This window comes from Salvelinus namaycush, chromosome 15 (genome assembly GCF_016432855.1).
Source record: "Salvelinus namaycush isolate Seneca chromosome 15, SaNama_1.0, whole genome shotgun sequence".
Lineage (NCBI taxonomy): Eukaryota > Metazoa > Chordata > Actinopteri > Salmoniformes > Salmonidae > Salvelinus > Salvelinus namaycush.
The window spans coordinates 37543664-37566508 of NC_052321.1; the positions used below are offsets into that span (position 1 = coordinate 37543664).

Genomic DNA, 22845 nt, shown 5'->3' on the forward strand with positions numbered 1-22845 from the left:
ACCTGAGCCACTTGTGTGGGTTGTAGACTCCGTCTCATGCTACCACTAGAGTGAAAGCACCGCCAGCATTCAAAAGTGACCAAAACATCAGCCAGGAAGCATAGGAACTGAGAAGTGGTCTGTGGTCACCACCTGCAGAACCACTCCTTTATTGGGGGTGTCTTGCTAATTGCCTATCATTTCCACCTTTTGTCTATTCCATTTGCACAACAGCATGTGAAATTTATTGTCAATCAGTGTTCCTTCCTAAGTGGACAGTTTGATTTCACAGAAGTGTGATTGACTTGGAGTTACATTGTGTTGTTTAAGTGTTCCCTTTATGTTTTTGAGCAGTGTATTATACCAGGGCCAAGTTCAGTTGCTAAACGTTTTCGAACGTTGCAGATAGAAATGCCATGGCTAGAGCTGATGTGATTCTACATGTCAGAGATGTATGTTTGTTCTACGTAGGCTATTTCTTTCTGAACGTTGCGTCCTGCTGAACTCGCAACTGTAAGCATGTGGGGACTGCATGTTTCTTTGCCATTCCACAGATTCTGAGCATGTTCATTACATACAACGAAATGACTTAACATTCATTAAAATGCTAAATACGTCAAAGATAAATGCATATACGTTTGGCTATGAATTAATTGCTATCCAAAAGTAGAGTTCTGCAGAGTAGATTTAGATATGGTGAAAAAATGGCTGATGTGCAATGTCTTGGATACATTTTCATCTATATATTCTCCAAGGAAATATTACTGATTGATAAAAGTTACATTGCACACATATTGCTAAAAAATCTATTGAATTCATCTGGACGTTAGATGGGCGGAGGATACTTCGCTCCGCGATGTTCATTGGTGAAATCAAAGACCATGGCTGAAACGTCATCCACAATATTTTTACCCCATCACTGCTGTTGTTGTTATGGAAACCATCGCAACGGAGCCAGTGTCGTGGTCCCAATCGTTTACTCAAATATTGTGGTAAATTGTATGTTTTTCCGGTTGTCGATGTTAGTCTGCATGTACATTCACTTAAATAAACAATATTGCAAAACACCGCTAAGTTTGGCAGCATTGTGGTCACCCTAGCTAGCCAGATTAGCTAGCGTTAGCTAATGTCAGTAACGTTAGCAACTTAGCTATAACGGCAAGCTAGCTAGCAATAGCTCTATATAGCTAGCTATGTTTGTTGTTATCAGTTGAGTAGGCCTAACCCATCTGGTCAAAATGGACTAACTAGGCAGGCTTGCATATTGTTCAAATAAAAGTTAGAAAACTTCCATTGTTTGCAGTCAGACCCATACCATTGTATTGGGACCTAACGTTAGCTAACTAGATAGCTAAATTAGATAGCTAGATAGCTATCTGATTAGTCTGCTGCCTTGCATTTTTTAGGAGGAAAATCTCCCTTGGCCCTTTGCATGCAGAATGAGTGTCACTTCAGCATTCGAGAATGCCAGCAGGTGAGTACACACAATTGCAGTATTTTCCAAACATTGACTGTATTGGGGCTACATACCATAACATGGTTAATAAATTAATACCTGGCCTTATAAATAAAGTAAATAGAGTAACAGACTATATTTCTTATCTAGGTGAGAGTGAAGCCCGAGCTAAGACCAGGGCCAGATTTGACGAGGTCTTCAAGAGATACACTGACCCGGCTACATCGGAGAAGAAAAAAGTGAAGAAGAAGAAGAGCCCAGATCAGCCAGAGCAGGAGAGTATTGTGGTACGTTGGAATAGGTCAGATCAAGAAGGTTTGGCGCTGAAATCACTTTAACAATATTTGTTGTGCATGGTCTCTGTAAAATTAACTTCCATGCACATAAATGTCTATTCTTACCTTTGGGCCCCCACTCTTCTCGTTCAGCTCCAAACTTTGAAACAAAACCCTAACATTGTGAAAGACACAGAGGACGATGAGACTGTTCATCAGAACACCTACCACGCTGACCAGGGCAGTCCTCGTTTCACCAAGAACAAGCGTAGGGAGAGGGAGGTAACAGAGAAGGTCAACAACAACAACAATGGGAACCAGGATGAGGAGGAGCAACCAACCAAAGGGAAGAGGAAAAGTAAAAGGGAGCTGCCTCCAGCCCCAGTGCAGCAGGAGGACAGTTATATCATTCAAATCGACCAGACTGATAGTACTGCTGAAAATGCCAAAACACCCAAATCCAAGGCCTCCTTAGAGTCGGAAGGCCCTGCGAATATACAGAGGAGAAAGAGTAAGAAAGGGAACAGCAAAGGAGGAGAGGAGGTGTCCGGGGTCCAGAGTGAGGTTGCGGTGGAAGCTGAGGATGAGTTACTTCATGAGTACCAGAAGCAGATGGCACAGGAAGAGGAGATGGCTACTGTGAAGAAGACTGTACACAAGAAGTCAACAACAGACAAGACCAACGCTGCCGCTCAGGAAGTAGTAGCATTAAACAATGAAGGTGCAAAGAAGAAGAAGAAGAAGCTGAGGTCGTCATTGGATCCAGAGAGGGAGACGAGGTGTGTAGAAGTCTTACTGGATAACTAGTGAGGTTTGCATGAACCTGGAAGAAAGCTGTAAATGACCTAGCCAGATCTGTTTGTTCTATCTTGGCAACCTTTATTTTATATTCTTGGCATAACAATGTTCATAGAAGTTGGCTATAAAGCAAAAACAGATCTGGGACCAGGCTATAAACGTAAATTACCCATTAATACCATAGAATAGATTATCATATTTATTTTCCATTTCGTTTTACAGTATGATAGAAGATCTGCAGTACAGCCAGTCTGACGACGTCACTGAAAGGAAGAGGTCCAAAGAGAAGAGTCAAGAAAGCCACCAAGAGGAGGACGAGGAGGACAGACTAGAATCTTTCAAATCAAAAGGCAAAAAGAAGAAAAAAATAAAACAATGTGGGTATAAAAAGCTAAGAAAAAACTCAGCTGGTCATACAACATGCATTATGAACAGTTAGGAATTATGTGGCTAAGCTGTTCTTGAAAAGTTGGTGTGATGTTTTTTTGCTATCTTCAGTAACATTAGTTAGTGTGATACTATTGTACGAAGATATGGAAGCACAAAATACTCTACTTGAAAAGTGAATAACATGATAATAACATTGAGTAACACTTCTTTCCTTGATGGTAGTGGTGAAGGAGGAGAGTGATACAGAGATTGTTGAAACTCCTCGGAGACCAGTCTTTGATGACAACCTGGTCCTGGGAGTCTACATCCACAGAACAGACCGCCTGAAGACTGACCTGCTGGTCTCACACCCCATGGTCAAGATCCACGTTATTGACGAGATGACTGGGCAATACGTGAAAAAAGAGGACAGGTGAGAAATGGTTTTGTTAGTTTGTGATTTTGTTAATTGTGGGTTTTTGATGTTACTAGCTTGATGGTCCAGATCTGTTTGTGCTGTTATTCAACTCCTATGGTTGTTGTTTGGCAATAAACATAGCAGTTTGCAGCTTAAATCGATCTGACTATGACCATAGTAGTTGGCAGCACAAACCAACCTGGAACCAGGCTAATTGTTAAATGTTACCGTCACAACAAATGTAAAAACTGGTGGTGACGAGAATTGTGATCAAATCGTTTTTGTGTCCTTCTCCATATTTTGCAGTCACCGCCCGGTCTCGTCCTTCTACGAGCAGGAGAGTGTGGAGCATATCCTTCCCATCATCACCCAGCCTTTTGACTTCAAGAAGAACAAGTCAACAGTTCCAGAGTGGGATGAGCAGATCATCTTCAACGAGCGCTTTGGATATTTCCTCCAGGATAACCATGAAGGCCCTAGAGTTATGCTCTTTTTTGAGGTAAAAATAATGAAAAGAGGATGGGTTTGTGACACCAATATCTTGACCCACGTCAAGCATTAACCAGATGTAAAGTCAAACTTTTTCCTAAAGGCCATTTTGAAAAGATTGTCTTTTAAATATATTTCAGGTCCTGGATTTTATGACCATGGAGGAAGCCAGAGCCAACGTTGACGTCGACAGACATGAACGAGGGTTTCGAAAAATCGCCTGGGCATTTCTAAAGGTAATGCATTTAGAAATGTTTTCAGTTATGAATATCCATTATTGAAGAGAGAGAAAAAAAGATTTGTAACAATTTATTTCTCCCTGCAGCTTGTTGGCACTAACGGAGTGCTGAACATCGACAGTAAACTGCGTTTGCAGCTCTTCTGTCCCCCTCCCCGGGGCAAGAGACAAGAAAATACCATTGAGGTAGTGGACTGGTGGAGGAGATATCCCCGTAGCAGATACACATCCACCCTCTACATCACTGTGAAAGGCCTCAAACTACCTGATCATGTAAGTCGATACTTAGAAATCATACTACAAAAACATGTTACTGATATGTCTGCTTTAGCAAAACTACCACTACCACCACTATGCTGATAATGCTAATAATACTAATAGCAATAGTATAATAGTAATGTATTAGTACATTAGTAGTAGTAGCAGTTTAGTTGTAGAAATCAAATCTTCATCCATAAGGAGTTGCTGTTTTGGGCTGTTTTATTTCCCAAAGGGTGAGTTGTGGTTTGGTCCACTGCTGTTTTAGGCTGTTGAAGTTTGACCATGTGCTGGTCTGTTGTGTAGGTGGACCCTAGTATCCGCTCCATGATGGCCTTGCAGCAGGAGAGAGGCTCCACTTCCTTTAGCGAGCTGCAGAGTGAGATCACCAGGAGAACCATAACACAACCTCTAGGCAACAAACCTGAGCTCCATTGGAGCAGAATGCCTGGCCAGGTCTGTTTACTAAAGAACTTCTATTCTAAGAATCTTGACTCTCTGTTCTATTGTCTAACAGTATCTAACTGCTACCCAATTCAAGGGCTGTCCAATTGTTGTTATAAAGTCACGATGGCATGTTGAGAAACACAACTTTGAGACAACATTTACACAATGTTCTGTGGTGGTTGTGCGTTTTGCTGGGAAATCCAGAAATGTCACCAGTTGTCCCCAGATGTGTTATTTGATGAAGTTGTATTTGTGTTGCAGGTGTGCCGGATCCCTAATAAGCCCATGCTGTCGTTCCGCGGTGGTCAGATGGGCTGTTTCACGATACGATTCTCCCACGACGGGAGGAAGCTGGCTGCTGCGTGTGCTGACAGAGATGCCTTCCCCATCATAGGTAAGAAATGTAAACCCCTACTCAGAGCTACCTTAGTGCTCAGTGCCTTCAGAAAGTATTCATACTCCTTGACTTATTCCACATTTTGTTGTGTTACAGCCGGAATTAAAAATGGATTATATAGATAATTTTTCTCACCCATCTACACGTAATACCCCATAATGATGAAGGGAAAACATGTTTTTAGAAATGCAATACAGAAATGTCTCATTTACTTAAGTATTCGCACCCCTGAGTCAATACTTTGTAGTCTTTCTGGGTAAGTCTCTAAGAGCTTTCCACACCCTGGTAGTGCAACATTTTCCCATTTATTATTTTTAAAATTCATCAAGCTCTGTCAAATTGGTTGTTGATCATTGCTAGACAACAATTTAAGTCTTGCCATAGATTAAAGTCAAACTGTAACTCGGCCACTCAGGAACAGTCAATGTCGTCTTGGTAAGCAACTCCAGTGTAGATGTGGCCTTGTGTTTTAGGTTATTGTCCTGCTGGAAGGTGAATTAATCTCCCAGTGTCTGGTGGAAAGCAGACTGAACCAGGTTTTCCTCTAGGACTTTGCCTGTACCTAGCTCCATTCTGTTTATTTTTTATCCTGAAAAACTCCACAGTACTTAATGAGTACAAGCATATCTATAACATATGCTTGAAAATATGGAGAGTGGATTTGGCCCAAACATAACACTTTGTATTCAGGACAAAAAGTTGAATTGCTTTGACAATTTTTTTGCAGTATTACTTTAGTGCCTTGTTGCAAGTGTGAAAACACCCTAAAACGTCACTTACACTGAGCTAAGGAGATTGATTCACTTGAGGAATGAATTCTGTGTGCTACTCCCAAACAGGTGTGAATTTTTTATTTATTATTGAAGTTATCTCATCGTTTTTTTTTTTCTCAGTGTATGAGATTCCTTCAGGCAAGGTGTTGGCTGCCTTCAACGGCCACCTCAGTATCGTGTATGATCTCTGCTGGTCCAGAGACGACCGGAGCCTCCTGTCTTCTTCCTCTGATGGCACCGTCAGGTAAATGGTCTACCTGTACCTCAAATATACCCTGCCTGGGAAGGATAAACATGGGGCCTCGATTAGATTACGCTGATGCTTAGGATATACAGTGGGGCAAAAAAGTATTTAGTCAGCCACCAATTGTGCAAGTTCTCCCACTTAAAAAGATGAGAGAGGCCTGTAATTTTCATCATAGGTACACTTCAACTATGACAGACAAAATGAGAAAAGAAAATCCAGAAAATCACATTGTAGGATTTTTAATGAATTTATTTGCAAATTATGGTGGAAAATAAGTATTTGGTCACCTACAAACAAGCAAGATTTCTGGCTCTCACAGACCTGTAACTTCTTCTTTAAGAGGCTCCTCTGTCCTCCACTCGTTACCTGTATTAATGGCACCTGTTTGAACTTGTTATCAGTATAAAAGACACCTGTCCACAACCTTAAACAGTCACACTCCAAACTCCACTATGGCCAAGACCAAAGAGCTGTCAAAGGACACCAGAAACAAAATTGTAGACCTGCACCAGGCTGGGAAGACTGAATCTGCAATAGGTAAGCAGCTTGGTTTGAAGAAATCAACTGTGGGAGCAATTATTAGGAAATGGAAGACATACAAGACCACTGATAATCTCCCTCGATCTGGGGCTCCACGCAAGATCTCACCCCGTGGGGTCAAAATGATCACAAGAACGGTGAGCAAAAATCCCAGAACCACATGGGAGGACCTAGTGAATGACCTGCAGAGAGCTGGGACCAAAGTAACAAAGCCTACCATCAGTAACACACTACGCCGCCAGGGACTCAAATCCTGCAGTGCCAGACGTGTCCCCCTGCTTAAGCCAGTACATGTCCAGGCCCGTCTGAAGTTTGCTAGAGAGCATTTGGATGATCCAGAAGAAGATTGGGAGAATGTCATATGGTCAGATGAAACCAAAATAGAACTTTTTGGTAAAAACTCAACTCGTCGTGTTTGGAGGACAAAGAATGCTGAGTTGCATCCAAAGAACACCATACCTACTGTGAAGCATGGGGGTGGAAACATCATGCTTTGGGGGCTGTTTTTCTGCAAATGGACCAGGACGACTGATCCGTGTAAAGGACAGAATGAATGGGGCCATGTATCGTGAGATTTTGAGTGAAAACCTCCTTCCATCAGCAAGGGCATTGAAGATGAAACGTGGCTGGGTCTTTCAGCATGACAATGATCCCAAACACACCGCCCGGGCAACGAAGGAGTGGCTTCGTAAGAAGCATTTCAAGGTCCTGGAGTGGCCTAGCCAGTCTCCAGATCTCAACCCTATAGAAAATCTTTGGCGGGAGTTGAAAGTCCGTGTTGCCCAGCAACAGCCCCAAAACATCACTGCTCTAGAGGAGATCTGCATGGAGGAATGGGCCAAAATACCAGCAACAGTGTGTGAAAACCTTGTGAAGACTTACAGAAAACGTTTGACCTCTGTCATTGCCAACAAAGGGTATATAACAAAGTATTGAGAAACTTGTTATTGACCAAATACTTATTTTCCACCATAATTTGCAAATAAATTCATTAAAAATCCTACAATGTGATTTTCTGGATTTTTTTTTTCTCATTTTGTCTGTCATAGTTGAAGTGTACCTATGGTGAAAATTACAGGCCTCTCTCATCTTTTTAAGTGGGAGAACTTGCACAATTGATGGCTGACTAAATACTTTTTTGCCCCACTGTATTTGTGTATGTGTTGTCACTAATATAATGTATTGAAGTCATACCCACATATCTCCTCTAGTGGGCATGTGTGCACTAGGCACAATGCCTCTAATGGCGCATGCACACTATACTGTCTAATATACTGAACAAAAATATAAACTCAACATGTAAAGGGTTGGGCCATGTTTCATGAGCTGAAATAAAATATCCCAGAAATGTTCCAAATGCACAAAATCCTTTGCCAAGATAATCCATCCACCTGACAGGTGTGGCATATCAAGAAGCTGATTAAACAGCATTATCGCTACGCAGGTGTACCTTGTGCTGGGGGCAATAAAAGGCCACTCTGAAATGTGCAGTTTTGTTACACAACACAATGCCACAGGTTTTGAGGGAGCATGCAATTTGCATGCTGACTACAGGAATGTCCACCAGAGCTGTTGCCAAAGAATTTAACGTTCATTTCTCTATCATAAGCCACCCTCAACGTCATTTTAGAGAATTTGGCAGTACTTCCAACCGGCCTCATAACCGAAGATCATGTGTAACCACGCTAGCCCAGGACCTCCACTTCCGGCTTCTTCACCTGCGGGATCATCTGAGACCAGCCACACGGACAGCTGATGAAAATGAGGAGTATTTCTGTCTGTAATAAAGCCCTTTTGTGAGAAAAAACTGATTGGCTCAGCCTGGCTCCCCACCCATGGCTGCGCCACTGACGAGTCATGTGAAATCCATAGATTAGGGCCTAATGAATTTATTTCAACTGACTGATTTTACTTATAAAAATCAAATCAAATTTATTTGTCACATACACGTGTTTAGCAGATGTTATTGCGGGTGTAGCGAAATGCTTGTGTTTCTAGCTCTAACAGTGCAGTAATATCTAACAGTAATATCTAACAATTTCACAACAATACACACAAATCTAAAGGAATGGAATTAAGAATATATAAATATTTGGGCGAGCAATGTTAGAGCGGCATAGGCTAAGATACAGTAGGATAGAATACAGTATATTCATATTAGATGAGTAATGCAAAATATGTAAACAATATTAAAGTGACTAGTGTTCCATTATTAAAGTGGCCAGTGATTCCAAGTCTATCTATATAGGGAAGCAGCCTCTAATGTGCTAGTGGTGGCTATTTAACAGTCTGATGGCCTTGAGATAGAAGCTGTTTTTCAGTCTCTCGGTCCCAGCTTTGACACCACCCTCTGGAGAGCCTTGCGGTTGCGGGCAGTGCAGTTGCCATACCAGGCGGTGATAAAGCCCGACAGGATGCTCTCAATTGTGAATCTGTAAAAGTTTGCGAGGGTTTTAGGTGCCAAGCCAAATTTCTTCAGCCTTCTGAGGTTGAAGAGGCGCTATTGCGCCTTCTTCACCACACTGTCTGTGTGGGTGGAGCAGTTCAGTTTGTCAGTGATGTGTACGCCGAGGAACTTGAAGCTTTCCACCTTCTCCACTGCGGTCCCGTTGATGTGGATAGGGGGTGCTCCCTCTGCTGTTTCCTGAAGTCCACGATCAGCTCCTTTGTTTTGTTGACGTTGTGTGAGAGGTTATTTTCCTGGCACCACACTCCCAGGGCCCTCACCTCCTCCCTGTAGGCTGTCTCGTCTTTGTTGGTAATCAGCCCTACTACTGTTATGTATATGAACTGTAACTCAGTAAAATTGTTGAAATTGTTGCATGTTGAGTTTAGATTTTTGTTCAGTATCAATAATGTGTGGTGTAGTATGCTCAGTAACATGAGAACACGGTTGGGTATAAGTAAGGGTAAGTTTACTCAGCAAGCTTAGCACTCGGTACATCATCAGCACATGTCTCTTATTTCGACATGTCTGATATCGTAATCTAATTGTTCAACACTATGATCCCTCTCAACCCTCTCTTGCAGAGTGTGGAACGTGCAGAGGCTCCAGGCCATCGCCCAGAAGGTGCTCCCCCACCCGTCGTTTGTCTACTGTGCTCAGTACCACCCTACGGCCCAGGGCATGGTGGTGACTGCTGGTTACGACTGTCTGGTGAGGGTCTGGAGGGTGAACGTCAAAGATGTCAACGGACTGCTGCTCCAGGAGTTCGAGGGTCACAAGAGCTTCATCAACGCTCTGTGTTTCGACTCCGAAGGTACGGAATCAGTAAATCAATCAATCTCATTTTTTTATGAAGCACTTTTTACTCCAGCAGTCTCTTTCTGTTAGAGAATAACAGTTTTTTGGTTCCTGGCTAGAGTATCTATTCATGGCATTTGCTGGATGGATTTTCGCATGAGAATTGAAATGTGAACGTAATGTGTTTATTGTATATTTATTCAGGAAACCGAATGTTCTCTGCGGACAACGTTGGGTTCATCATTGTGTGGAGGACGTCGGTTGATGACAGTCTGCATCAGAGACCGTGTCGTCACTGGAAGATTGAGAAGGTTTGAGAACAATGTTTCACCCAAAATGTGTCTTATGCTGGTGACAATGTCCCCTCTGGGGATCAATGAAGTCTATTCTATCATTCACATTGGAGAGCTGGATTAATATTTTATTTTGTCCTGCAGGAGATAGGAGAGAGTGACCTGAGTGGGCTTCCCATCAACACGTTAGAGGTCCATCCTAATGGTCGCCGTCTACTGATCCACGCCAAAGACAGCGTTGTCAGGGTGATGGATCTCAGAGTGTAAATATATATTTTTTAAAAGCCTAATTGAGACCATAGCCTCATTCGCAATGGTGCCCTGAGTACAAAAATGTCATCTTTGTACTTGTTCCCAACATGTTATTATGATCGATATACACAAAGGGGGGTCCGACCCGGTACTAAATGGGTGTACCAATTTATTAGGTACACCCATTTATTATCGGGTCGGACCCCCCTTTGCCTCCAGAACAGCCTGAATTCTCCAGGGAATGGATTCTACAAGGTGTCAGAAAAACATTCGTTGCTCAAGGGACCTAACATGTGCCAGGAAAACATTCCCCACACCACTAAACTCCCACCACCAGCCTGTACCAGGCAGGATGGGGTCCATGGACTCATGCTGCTTAGGCCAAATCCTGACTCTGCCAACAGCATGACACAACAGGAACTGGGATTCGTCGTACCAGGCAATGTTTTTCCACTCCTCAATTGTCCAGTGTTGGTGATCGCGTGCCCACTGGAGACGCTTCTTCTTGTTTTTAGCTGATAGGAATGAAACCCGGTGTGGTCGTCTGCTACAATAGCCCATCCGTGACAAGGATCAATGAGTTGTGTGTTCAGAGATGCCGTTCTGCACACCACTGTTGTACTGCACCGTTATTTGTCAGTTTGTGGCCCTCCTGTTAGCTTGCACAACGATTCTTTCCATTCTCCTTCGACCTCTCTCATCAACGAGCTGTTTTCGCCCACAGTACTGCCACTGACTGGATGTTTTTTGTTTGTCGCACCATTCTCGGTGAACCCTAGACACTGCTGTTGGCAATTGATGTTATTCTTCAATAACACGAACTCCAAAGCAAATCAGGGGGAGAAAAGTAGGTTTATTTGAGAAGGACACATCAAGATGTTATGCTGAGAGATAGATGTTCAGATGTTCAGTCTCCCCTCCTCAGCTTTTCTCCACTGAACAAAGGAACAGGAGGCCATTTATAACCCCCCACCCTAGCCTGGGGTTGACCAATCAGAAGTCCTTGCAGGACAACTTGGCCAATGGCCAAATAACAAGTATCCTGCCCCTGACTCAATGTACAGACCAATGACAACGTAGCACACGTCGCTCTGAGTTCAGGAGTGACATTCCACAGATCCTTAACAGATGTTGAACTGAAACCCAACTCCTATTTACAAATCGCTATTGACCATTAGTACTCTAGTACTCTCGTCCTCTCATCCTCTGCGTTGTGTATTTATCTTCAAAATGTTCCTATACTGCCATGCATGAAAATCCCAGGAGGGCGGCTGTTTCTGATATACTGGATCCGGCGTGCCTGACACTGACGATCATACCACGCTCAAAGTCGCTTATGTCACTCATTGTTCCCATTCTAACATTCAATCGAACAGTAACTGAATGCCTGTCTACCTGCTTTATATAGCAAGCAACGGCCACGTGACTCACTGTCTGTAGGAGCGATCCATTTTTGTGAACGGGGTGTATCTAATAAACTATCCGGTGAGTGTAGTTCTGTATTGCCATAACTCAAGTAAGTTTCCATGTCCTTTTTATTGTACTAATGTACAGACTTCTAAAATGTGTTTGTGTGTGTGTGTTGTTGCAGATTGGCTGTGAAGAAATACACAGGTGCCACTAACTACAGGGAGAGGATCCACAGCACGTTCACACCCTGTGGGAGCTTCATCTTCTCAGGCAGCGAGGATGGAATGGCCTACGTGTGGAACGCAGAAACAGGTTAGGACAAGACAGCCACATCTGATCCTGCAGTATGAATTTAGACACAAACTAATAATCCAGGTATTTAGGGACAGTTTCCCGATATCCAGATTAAGCATTGTCTTGGACTAAAAAACCTGCTCAATGGATAATCTCCATTGAAATAGTTTTTTGTTCCAGGACTAATTTAAATCTGTATCTGGGGAAACTGTCCCTAGCTAAGTGCATGCGTTGTTAGTTTTTGTTATGATCAATAATACCTGCTGGTTTTGTGCCTGCATCTACCAGGTGACCAGGTGGCGGTGTACTCGGAGCTGTGTTACCCCACAGCCCTCCGTGGTGTGGCCTTCCACCCTCATGAGAACATGGTGGCCTTCTGTGCCTTCGGTCAGAGCCAGCCTGTGCACGTCTACTTGTACGACCGCAGAGGTGAGCAGCTCATTATTGTTCTGAGATCGATCACGCAATGAGAAGATCTTAGGAACACTCAGCTGTGCCTGAGTACCTTGCTCAGAGCATTCAAATAATTGTATTGTAAAAGGACAGTGGCGTTACCAAAGATGGTGGTTAAATAAAGATGGTTCACTCAAGCCATTTACCATTGTAAAATTGTTTAAATGTTCCTGTCTGTGTAGGTGGGCATTCTCTCTCTGTGTAGGTGGGCATTCCCTCTCTGTGTAGGTGGGCATTCTCTCTCTGTGTAGGTGAGCATGCTTTCCAACGTGAGTGAGGTAACAACTGGCTCTGGTCTACTTATTGTCCCCTCCCTTCTCATCCCACCCAGAAAACATTTTCCAGTGAGATGTCTTGGTCTGGAGCATCCCCTCTGCGGGACGGGGGGCAATAAGTAGACCGGAGTGGCACCGCCTCGATCAGAATAAATTAGGGAGTGGGATGTCTCTGGCGTTACTAAGTCTTGGTTCCACACAACTTGAGTCATTAGTGTAGGAGCCATTTGACTGTTTATAGCAGGGGTGTCTGGCTCGTGGGTGGTTTGAGTAAAATAAAAAAAGTATATAAATATATATTTTTAAATTGGGTGGGGGGGTTGAGCTCAATATACTTTCAAATGACTAAAACCAAATCGAAACTGTGCAGAAATTATAATGGACCTATATTCTTACACTTTCCAGCTCGCTATTAATCACAGAAATTAACACTAGACAGTCAGGGAGCATTGAAAATTCCCAAAATAATGGATAGAGGACAATGTTTTGGTAATTTTGACAGTGAGGAAAAATAACACGTTTTTTGTGGTGCCCTCCGGACCTCGTTGAAGACCGAATGCGGCCCCGGGGCCGCATGAGTTTGACACCCCTGGTTTATAGGCTTATGAATATTTTGTGTAAAATTTGTCTGTTTTGGGATGTTCGAAAATGGTAGGCCTTGAGATTGGGTAGACTGGATGAGTATTTCTTTCTGTTTTGTGGACTGAGAGGAAAATCTGATTTGATTTAACACGTTAAGACAATTATACTTGTTTCCAACGTGGTCCCTGATGGAATACACACAATAAAGACAAAACAAAAACTAATTTTCTCTCTGTTTCTTCTCAGCGGCCCAGCTGGAGGTGGAGAGTCTGAAGGGCCACAGCAGGTCTGGATCAGCCGACACTAAGATGTTCAGGAACACATCCGACCCAGTAACATTCCAGGACACCTCCGGAGCAGCCATGGACTGCTTCGCCAGAGCAGCCAGACTGTCTATGAAGATGCAGAGTGTCAAAGATAAACTGGACTCTGTTCTAGTGAGTACAAATCTTGTTTTGATTTAGTTTTAAAACGTGAATGATATTTTTACCTCAAACTGATGGTAAATCATTATGCAAACTAACTAGAATTTACCAATGACTTTCTCAAACAATTTTTTTGTAGGAACCATCTCGGAGCTCCTCTGCTGTGGAACACCTGTATGAGCAAGGTATGCTTTAACAATGAAATTGGTATGTTTATGCGACAACATGTTGAAATTAGTTTGTGGTTTTTGTGGTTTGTAGATAAAGCGGGCATATATCAGATGGGGAGGAGCCTATCTCAGGAAGCTGGCCCAGTAAGTAGTACTCTCATTAACTCTGTAAGCCCTTCAAATTAACCGTTTTATTGTCCACCAACCTCTGTGTGTATGTGTGTAGTCTGGAGGGGTTGGGATATAGCAGAACACATTTCAGTTTCCCTGTAATAATGGAAAATGAATTATTCTTCTACTGTTTTTTCAGATGAGCTTGAACTCGTCCCAGCCTCCTCCGTCCCTCCTGTCACCACACTCCAAACTGCAGCTGTCTAGTTCCCTCGGAGCTCAGTTCATCCCCCAGAACCGTGAGTGGCTCTAGACATGCCCTTTCTCTGAAAAAAATCCGTCCCCTCCTGGCCTTCATTACCCTGATCCTTATTCTAAAAGAACTGACCAGGTGAAAGCCTGCCTAAAGATGAGCTTCCAACTGTCAAGTTTTTCCCTATCAGTTCAGATGAAGGGAAGGAGACAGATTTTACTGCTACAGGCCTATGAATCTAAGCAGCTCTGTGAACCACTGAGTTGTCAATAATTTGTAAGAATTGAGGTCCGTTTACCCAAATGAGCTTAAGGACCCATTCATGCAGAATGAGAGCTTTGGCCAGACATTTCAACAACAAAGCAAAGGAAGGATTTACCAAAACGCAACATTCCCAGACTCACTAGAGCTGTTAAGGATCTTACAGAGCAGCATGTTCACTGTACATAAAGACCAAGACGGGCCTCCTCTTGTCTTCAACGCTGTCCGTAGGTGTTCACACCTCTACGATAATGTATGCTTTGAGGTCTATCTTAGATTTTAATATATTCATCTGGTATTTACTTTCTCTTCTTTCTCTTCTGTTTGCAGGTGGTTTCAGCCCAGTGGGCCAGCATCTAGGAAGAGCTCCATCTCTCAGGCTACAGACAGTAAGGCACCGTTATAATGTTATGCTTTTCTCGTTGCTTCCTTTTATGTGTATTTTATTGAGTTTTAACAGTAACTTTATTTTAGTCTTGTGGACTGAATATTTTCTTTATCTATTTGAAAGAAACCGACGTAACCAATGAAGTTGAATATGGAATGGAAGTTTAGGAACGTTCCCTTTCTTCCCTCAGAGCTTCCCTGATCATCTGTCTACAGCCATTAGAGTGGACGCAGATACCTTGGTACCAGTTCAGCAAACGGTAAGTTCCTGTTTTTATTCCAACATTGACAACTGTATGCATTATAAGAACATACCAGAGGTGGGACCAAGTCATTGTTTTACAAGTCACAAGTAAGTCTCAAGTCTTAGCACTCAAGTCCCAAGTCAAGTCTCAAGTCAAGTCCAGCAAGTCTCAAGTCAAGTCTGAAGTCCTAAACTTTGAGTTTCGAGTCCTAAACAAGTCATAATGTGCTCTTCACAAAATGTAATACCATTTCATATTTTTAACAAGAGTAATAGTTAGTATATTACATTTACACAAATCTTGAATGCTTTTATAAATATTTATTACTTTCCAAATAAACTCTATATTTCCATGGATGGGTAGTGTTGGTTCCATTTTTCTGTGCTCCGTTTTATTTACTTAACAAATAAGGAACACTCAAAATGTGCACTTATAAATCATAACAATTTTAATCAAAATACAGCTGTAGACAGAAGTCAAAGATCAAACATCACACATACAACTGATGTCTCTCCTGAGTTCTGCAAAATAGGAAAAGTCCCAAGTTATTTTATTAAGCCCGAAGTCCAGACCTATAGTGATGTCACTGCATACGTCATTACCTTCTGCTCACCAGACCAAGCCCATGCATACACAGCTATACAAACTTGCAAGAGAGATACAATAGTTCCAGTGTTTTCTAAGGGCTCAGCAGTAAATGTCCACTCCCCAAGTTGATTTATAGTGGTATGTCTGACTAGTCTCTTAACTCTTTTACTCCCCTGCAGGGTTCTGTGTTTATCTTTGAAGTGCTTTCTCACAGACCCCATGCAATAACTCACATATCTCTGACCTTTTCTTTATAAGAGGCAGAGACTAGAAAAGAACTGTGAAACAATTTTTAACAATATATACATTATAAGGTTTGTCTGTAGTCTAGGACCCTATAAATGTAGTGGGGGAGGGGTCTTATAACCCTTCCCCTTCTATTAATACAACATAAGCATAATTAATTATTATAATACATTTGGTGCAGCCCTTATCATGACCCCAATTTGACCCCATCAGTAGCCATGAGAAAGACCCCCCCCCCCCTTGTACACAATCGCCCAACTTTAGCACACACACACACACTCACCCCCACACCCTCTCTGTGTGTGGTTACAGTAGGCTAACGTATGTCAATGGTTTTAGGAACAGCAGTAACATCAGTCAGGATTTAGGCTACCAACTGCCTAGCCAGTTGTAGCTCAATCTTGGGTGCAATGATCACGTTCCCGCACTGACTGACTGTGTGGAGGCTCATTGATTTAACATTACGTTAGCCTACATGCTACACTAGTAAAGTTATAAATGATATAGCTGTCGGCTATATTAGCCACGACTTACCGTTCTTTGTACAGCTTAAAACGTCGAACAAAGTTGGAAGTTGTTGCGCCTCCGTCTGTCATTTTCTTCCCGCATGTTTTGCAAGTTGCAATCCGTTTTTTTGTTTGTTGATACAGCGTAGTCTTTATATCTGAAAATAATAATTTGGGGTATCATCTTTCCAAGGGCTCCATCTGAATTCACCCGCCGGCTGCTGTCTAATTCAAACTGTAATCCGTTAAATGAAGAGTTGATGCACTGCACACTTTTTTTAATAGCATCATTTTTTATATTGGGGCTTGGGGAGGGTGTCAAGTCAGGTTGAGTCAAAAGGCTCAAGTCCAAGTTAAGTCACGAGTCATTGGTGTTAAAGTCAAAGTCGAGTTGCAAGTCATCATATTTGTGACTCGAGTCTGACTCGAGTCCAAGTCATGTGACTGGAGTCCAAGTCATGTGACTGGAGTCCACACCTCTGGAACATACAAATAAATATGACAATTTAAAATAATCTGTTTTTTTTAACACCATGGTCAACCATTCTTAAATCCTTTTAATTTCTCTTTCTCTCTGTCAGGTTGTCTCTTTGTATGACTACAGTGCTACCCGGTCAGATGAGTTAACGGTACAGCGTGGTGATGTCATCCATGTGCTCTACAAAGACAACGACAACTGGTGGTTTGGACGTCTGGCTAACGGACAGCAGGGATACTTCCCAGCTACCTATGTTGCGGAAGAGCGTAAGCTTTATATATTTTCCACATTAATATAATATATGCACTTAGCAGACATCAATTCTCCAAAGCAACTTAAAGTATAGTGATTGCATACATTTTATTGGGAGCACCTTGGTGTTGCTAACATACTCTTACCAACTAAGCCACACAGGACAACTTTTCTACATGATAAAGAACCCATGTGGATATGTAGCTTATAAAGTCAAGTCTGTATGGATGTGTTGTTTGTTGCTGAGCTATTTCTCTCGTCTGCCCCAGGGGATTACAACGAGGAGCTGTCTCAGGCCCTAAAGGCACAGTCTGCCCTGTCTGAACAGACCGACCTATCAGTCCCCCCTTTTGAGCGGACTGACCAATCAGATGAGAGGTTGACACCTACCAAGGTAAGGAGACTGGGTTCTGTTACAGCGATCGTTGTGTGATGTAGCTAAAGTGTCTCTTGGTTCTGATGGAGAAGGATACTTCAAATAAAATCATTTATTGATGATTTATTTTAGAATGTACCCACACATCCCCTCCACCAATACAGTCCTTAGCTCATCCTAGGTCGAAAATCGACAGGTTAAGACAACGTCGTCACAAATCTGGGACCTGCGATGTTGCTAACTACTAGCGCCGTTGCTAACTAGCATAGCTAGTCCCATTGTTGCAAAGCGTTATGGGATATTAGAATCCTGTTGTCTTAACCTTTGTCATCTTCAACCTAGAGATCATCTCGTTCCCCTTCTTCAGGGAACCAAGGTTATATTACTGTTCATTTCCTTGTACCTTCTCTTCTTTGATTACTCTCCCTCGGGTCACAGGTGTCAGCTGCCGTTGTCTCTGGGGAACTCAAGTTCATCTCTGAGCTGGACACAGACCCTGAGCAGCCTGCTGCCACCAAGTAAGTCCTCTTCCTCACAGCAACAGTCGTAAGTCACAGCAGTGGCTCTGATATCATCGCGATAGTTTATTTTGTACACTCGTGTTCTAACCACATGGCGAGAAAATGGGAAGAAAATGAACTTACTAGATACATTATAGCTTATACATTATACTAGATACATTATTAGATGACATACAAGTGCTGACGTGTTAGATTGGTTCCAAAACGAACTCTCTGGCGGAACACAGTGTGTGGCACTGGAGGGCATGAAATCAGACTTTTGACAGCTTAGAAAAGGGGTCTTTTAAGGTTCCATTTTAGGGCCTTGACTTATTACACTGTCTGATATAGGAAGAAATGGAAAATCTGCAGAACTCCAACAATATGCTGACGACACAATCGTTTACTCTTGTGCCTCTAAAATTGAGAAAGCTTTTCTGGATTTACAACTAGCATTTGATGACATTCACAAACAACTTTCTCAACAAATGGAGCCACTTGCAGATTTTAACTGTCAATTGTGATTGAATGATGATGATTGACTGATTTGAAATAGTATCTAGGCATTTGAACTAAGTTTTAGACAGCATATTGAAACCAAAAAGCTGAAACAATCCTTTTCCCATAAGGCTCTTTGGTCTTGTAGTGAGCTATGAAATACTTTGAACTGGGCAAGAGGGTATCTGACTAAGTTTAAAACTCTGATTGACTGAAATGTTGTTGACCGCTGTAATTGTTTTGAGTGTATTGTCCTTGTATGTGCTCTTGTATTTTATGGTCATGCTGACTACTTTCTGCTGACCTCTTGCCAGGTCCCCTTCCGAAAGTTTTTTTGTATTTTTATATATATATAGTGGGGAGAATAAGTATTTGATACACTGCCGATTTTGCAGGTTTTCCTACTTACAAAGCATGTAGAGGTCTGTAATTTTTATCATAGGTACACTTCAACTGTGAGAGACGGAATCTAAAACAAAAATCCAGAAAATCACATTGTATGATTTTTAAGTAATTAATTTGCATTTTATTGCATGACATAAATATTTGATACATCAGAAAAACATAACTTAATATTTGGTACAGAAACCTTTGTTTGAAATTACAGAGATCATACGTCTCCTGTAGTTCTTGACCAGGTTTGCACACACTGCAGCAGGGATTTTGGCCCACTGCTCCATACAGACCTTCTCCAGATCCTTCAGGTTTCGGGGCTGTCGCTGGGCAATACGGACTTTCAGCTCCCTCCAAAGATTTTCTATTGGGTTCAGGTCTGGAGACTGGCTAGGCCACTCCAGGACCTTGAGATGGTTCTTACGGAGCCACTCCTTAGTTGCCCTGGCTGTGTGTTTCAGGTCGTTGTCATGCTGGAAGACCCAGCCACGGACCCATCTTCAATGCTCTTACTGAGGGAAGGAGGTTGTTGGCCAAGATCTCGCGATACATGGCCCCATCCATCCTCCCCTCAATACGGTGCAGTCGTCCTGTCCCCTTTGCAGAAAAGCATCCCCAAAGAATGATGTTTCCACCTCCATGCTTCACGGTTGGGATGGTGTTCTTGGGGTTGTACTCATCCTTCTTCTTCCTCCAAAGACGGCGAGTGGAGTTTAGACCAAAAAGCTCTATTTTTGTCTCATCAGACCACATGACCTTCTCCCATTCCTCCTCTGGATCATCCAGATGGTCATTGGCAAACTTCAGACGGGCCTGGACATGCGCTGGCTTGAGCAGGGGGACCTTGCGTGCGCTGCATGATTTTAATCCATGACGGCGTAGTGTGTTACTAATGCTTTTCTTTGAGACTGTGGTCCCAGCTCTCTTCAGGTCATTGACCAGGTCCTGCCGTGTAGTTCTGGGCTGATCCCTCACCTTCCTCATGATCATTGATGCCTCACGAGGTGAGATCTTGCATGGAGCCCCAGACCGAGGGTGATTGACCGTCATCTTGAACTTCTTCCATTTTCTAATAATTGCGCCAACAGTTGTTGCCTTCTCACCAAGCTGCTTGCCTATTGTCCTGTAGCCCATCACAGCCCTGTGCAGGTCTACAATTGTATCCCTGATGTCCTTACACAGCTCTCTGGTCTTGGCCATTGTGGAGAGGTTGGAGTCTGTTTGATTGGGTGTGTGGACAGGTGTCTTTTATACAGGTAACGAGTTCAAACAGGTGCAGTTAATACAGGTAATGAGTGGAGAACAGGAGGGCTTCTTAAAGAAAAACTAACAGGTCTGTGAGAGCCGGAATTCTTACTGGTTGGTAGGTGATCAAATACTTATGTCATGCAATAAAATGCAAATTAATTACTTAAAAATCATACAATGTGATTTTCTGGATTTTTGTTTTAGATTTCGTCTCTCACAGTTGAAGTGTACCTATGATAAAAATTACAGACCTCTACATGCTTTGTAAGTAGGAAAACCTGCAAAATCAGCAGTGTATCAAATATTTGTTCTCCCCACTGTATATAAGTTAATGTCAGGCCAATGTGTTTTTTCCCCATGTTTCTCAAGAGTGAAGAAGAAGAAAAAGAAGTTAGTGAAGAAGTTAGAAGCTCCGTCATCACCACCACCGGCCACATCCTCCGACCCCGATGCCCCAGGAACGTCATCTACCAAGAGGAGGGCCAATGCTGCAGGCAGCAGACCACTGCCCCCCAGCCCCAGGAGAGGACAGTCTAACAGAGCCTTGGAGCCTGATGCCTAGACCCATGGACCTATGGTTAAGAGTACACTAAGAGCTGCTTTTTAACACTAAATTCCCCTTTGAACAGAAGATAACAAATATGTTTATAATGAAACCATCCTGTGAAGCATACACACATTGTTTTTTGTGGGGGGGGGGGGGGGGGGGGTTCAAATCTTTTTTAAATGATGTCTGAATAACAATTGTTTAAAAAAAAATATTTTAGAACATCTGTATTTTAAAAAGTTTACTATTATGTCCTATAATGTATCAGTCCTGGAGAGATTTTGTATGTTTGGCTGTTTTTATCCTATTTATTGGAGTAATGCATTCATTGACTTCTGTAACCTATTTGTTATGAGCTATAAGAAAGACATATACTTATTAATACTACAGTTTTATTTTTATAGCTTAAAGGGATGAGGAAAGTCGTGATCACCAAAGTGTCACCAATACGTTTCAAAATAGTTGCCAAGTGAATTGTTTGTATATTTATTTTTGTAATTACAGTTCTTAGTCATATCTTTAAATATGTCCGCAGTGATTATGTTAAATATAACAACTTTGAAATGTGTTATGAGTGAGGAAAATGTAAATATCTGTTTTGTTAGAAAAGTATGGTACATATAGTTAAATACATATAAAAAATAATGTCTCTGTTTTGTATTACATTCAATCTCAAACACAGATAGTAGACAAAATCTGTTCTCTTTTATTATGAATTGCCTATTTTATTTGACCAGACAAATGTAATTTGGAACTCTGCAGTCAGTGAGGAAAAAGGTTCCTAGATTTCGCCTAATGCCATTATTGTAAATAGGAGTTTAAGAGAGCAGAAGCACACATTGGAATAACACCAAAGGCATGTAACTACAATACTGTAACAAAGGTCTAAGATTACATTAGTTACATATTTTCAAATAGTTTGGTGTACTTGAATGAACCACAGTTATGATCACTTGACAAGTGGATACAGTCATTTTGGTCAATGGGCAATCTACATAACCATGAAGGAGGTCAATTGCTAGGCACATTGTGTTCTGACCCCACTGTTCAGACATAATTCAAGTCATGTGGTGTTGGAAATGAGAGGCATTTACATAGTACTGCATTTCAATGGGTACATATTTACATTGCCAACTGATAAATGCCCATTGATTGTCATTAAGTAAACATTATTTTATGAAACATTCACTTATTCCTAAGTAAATGGTGTTTTGAAATAACTTGCTAAAAGCTCATTCAAAAAGTTCCAAAGCTTTACCACAGCTTGTAGAGGTTCTTGACAGTTCAAGTATGTATACACAGGTCTTATTTAGATATTGGCATACTGCAAACTGCTTTTGATTGCTAGTGCTACTCTATGACAACAAATGAGAAGTCTAACTGTGTAGCATCATCCTCTTAGTTTTACATTTTAATACAAGTTACAGTCCACGTTTAGCACCTCTGTAGTGTATATAGATATATATTGTTCACTGTATGGCTGCTTATATACAGTGCCTTCAGAAAGTGTTCAGACGCTTGAATCTTTCCACATTTCGTTACGTCACAGCCTTATGCTAAAATTGATTAAATAACAATACCCTATAATGACAAAGCGAAAACAGATTTTTAGAGATTTTTGCTAAATCTGGCACCATCCCTACGGTGAAGCAAGGTGGTGGCGGCATCATGCCGTGGGGATGTTTTTCAACAGCAGGGACTGGGAGACTAGTCAGGATCAAGGGAAAGATGAACGGAGCAAAGTACAGAGAGATCCTTGATGAAAACCTGCTCCAGAGTGCTCAGGACCTCAGACTTGGGCAAAGGTTCACTTTCCAACAGGACAACGACCCTAAGCACACAGTCAAGACAACGCAGGAGTGGCTTCGGGACAA

At 42.1% G+C, this 22845-nt stretch overlaps 1 protein-coding gene across 1 annotated transcript; it reads left to right on the forward strand.

The window, feature by feature from the left end:
* Positions 1–890: 890 nt before the first annotated feature.
* ahi1 (Abelson helper integration site 1) lies at positions 891–21105 on the forward strand. Its single transcript, XM_039009856.1, has 27 exons — positions 891–978; positions 1386–1453; positions 1586–1722; positions 1864–2489; positions 2731–2885; positions 3121–3310; positions 3602–3794; positions 3925–4020; positions 4110–4295; positions 4587–4736; positions 4989–5121; positions 6018–6141; positions 9715–9944; positions 10133–10239; positions 10366–10484; positions 12065–12195; positions 12466–12606; positions 13734–13924; positions 14052–14097; positions 14174–14226; positions 14393–14492; positions 15038–15096; positions 15286–15354; positions 17261–17423; positions 17679–17803; positions 18224–18303; positions 20794–21105. Exons 2-27 carry the CDS (start codon positions 1444–1446, stop codon positions 20984–20986), a joined length of 3807 nt encoding a protein of 1268 aa, XP_038865784.1. The 5' UTR covers positions 891–978; positions 1386–1443; the 3' UTR covers positions 20987–21105.
* Positions 21106–22845: the final 1740 nt, after the last annotated feature.

Bases quoted from the DNA above. Each gene is read 5' to 3' on its own strand.
- ahi1 (XM_039009856.1), top strand. The intron at 2,886-3,120 runs GTGGGTATAAAA...CCTTGATGGTAG, and splicing joins GAAGAAAAAAATAAAACAAT to TGGTGAAGGAGGAGAGTGAT. The intron at 4,296-4,586 runs GTAAGTCGATAC...TCTGTTGTGTAG, and splicing joins GCCTCAAACTACCTGATCAT to GTGGACCCTAGTATCCGCTC.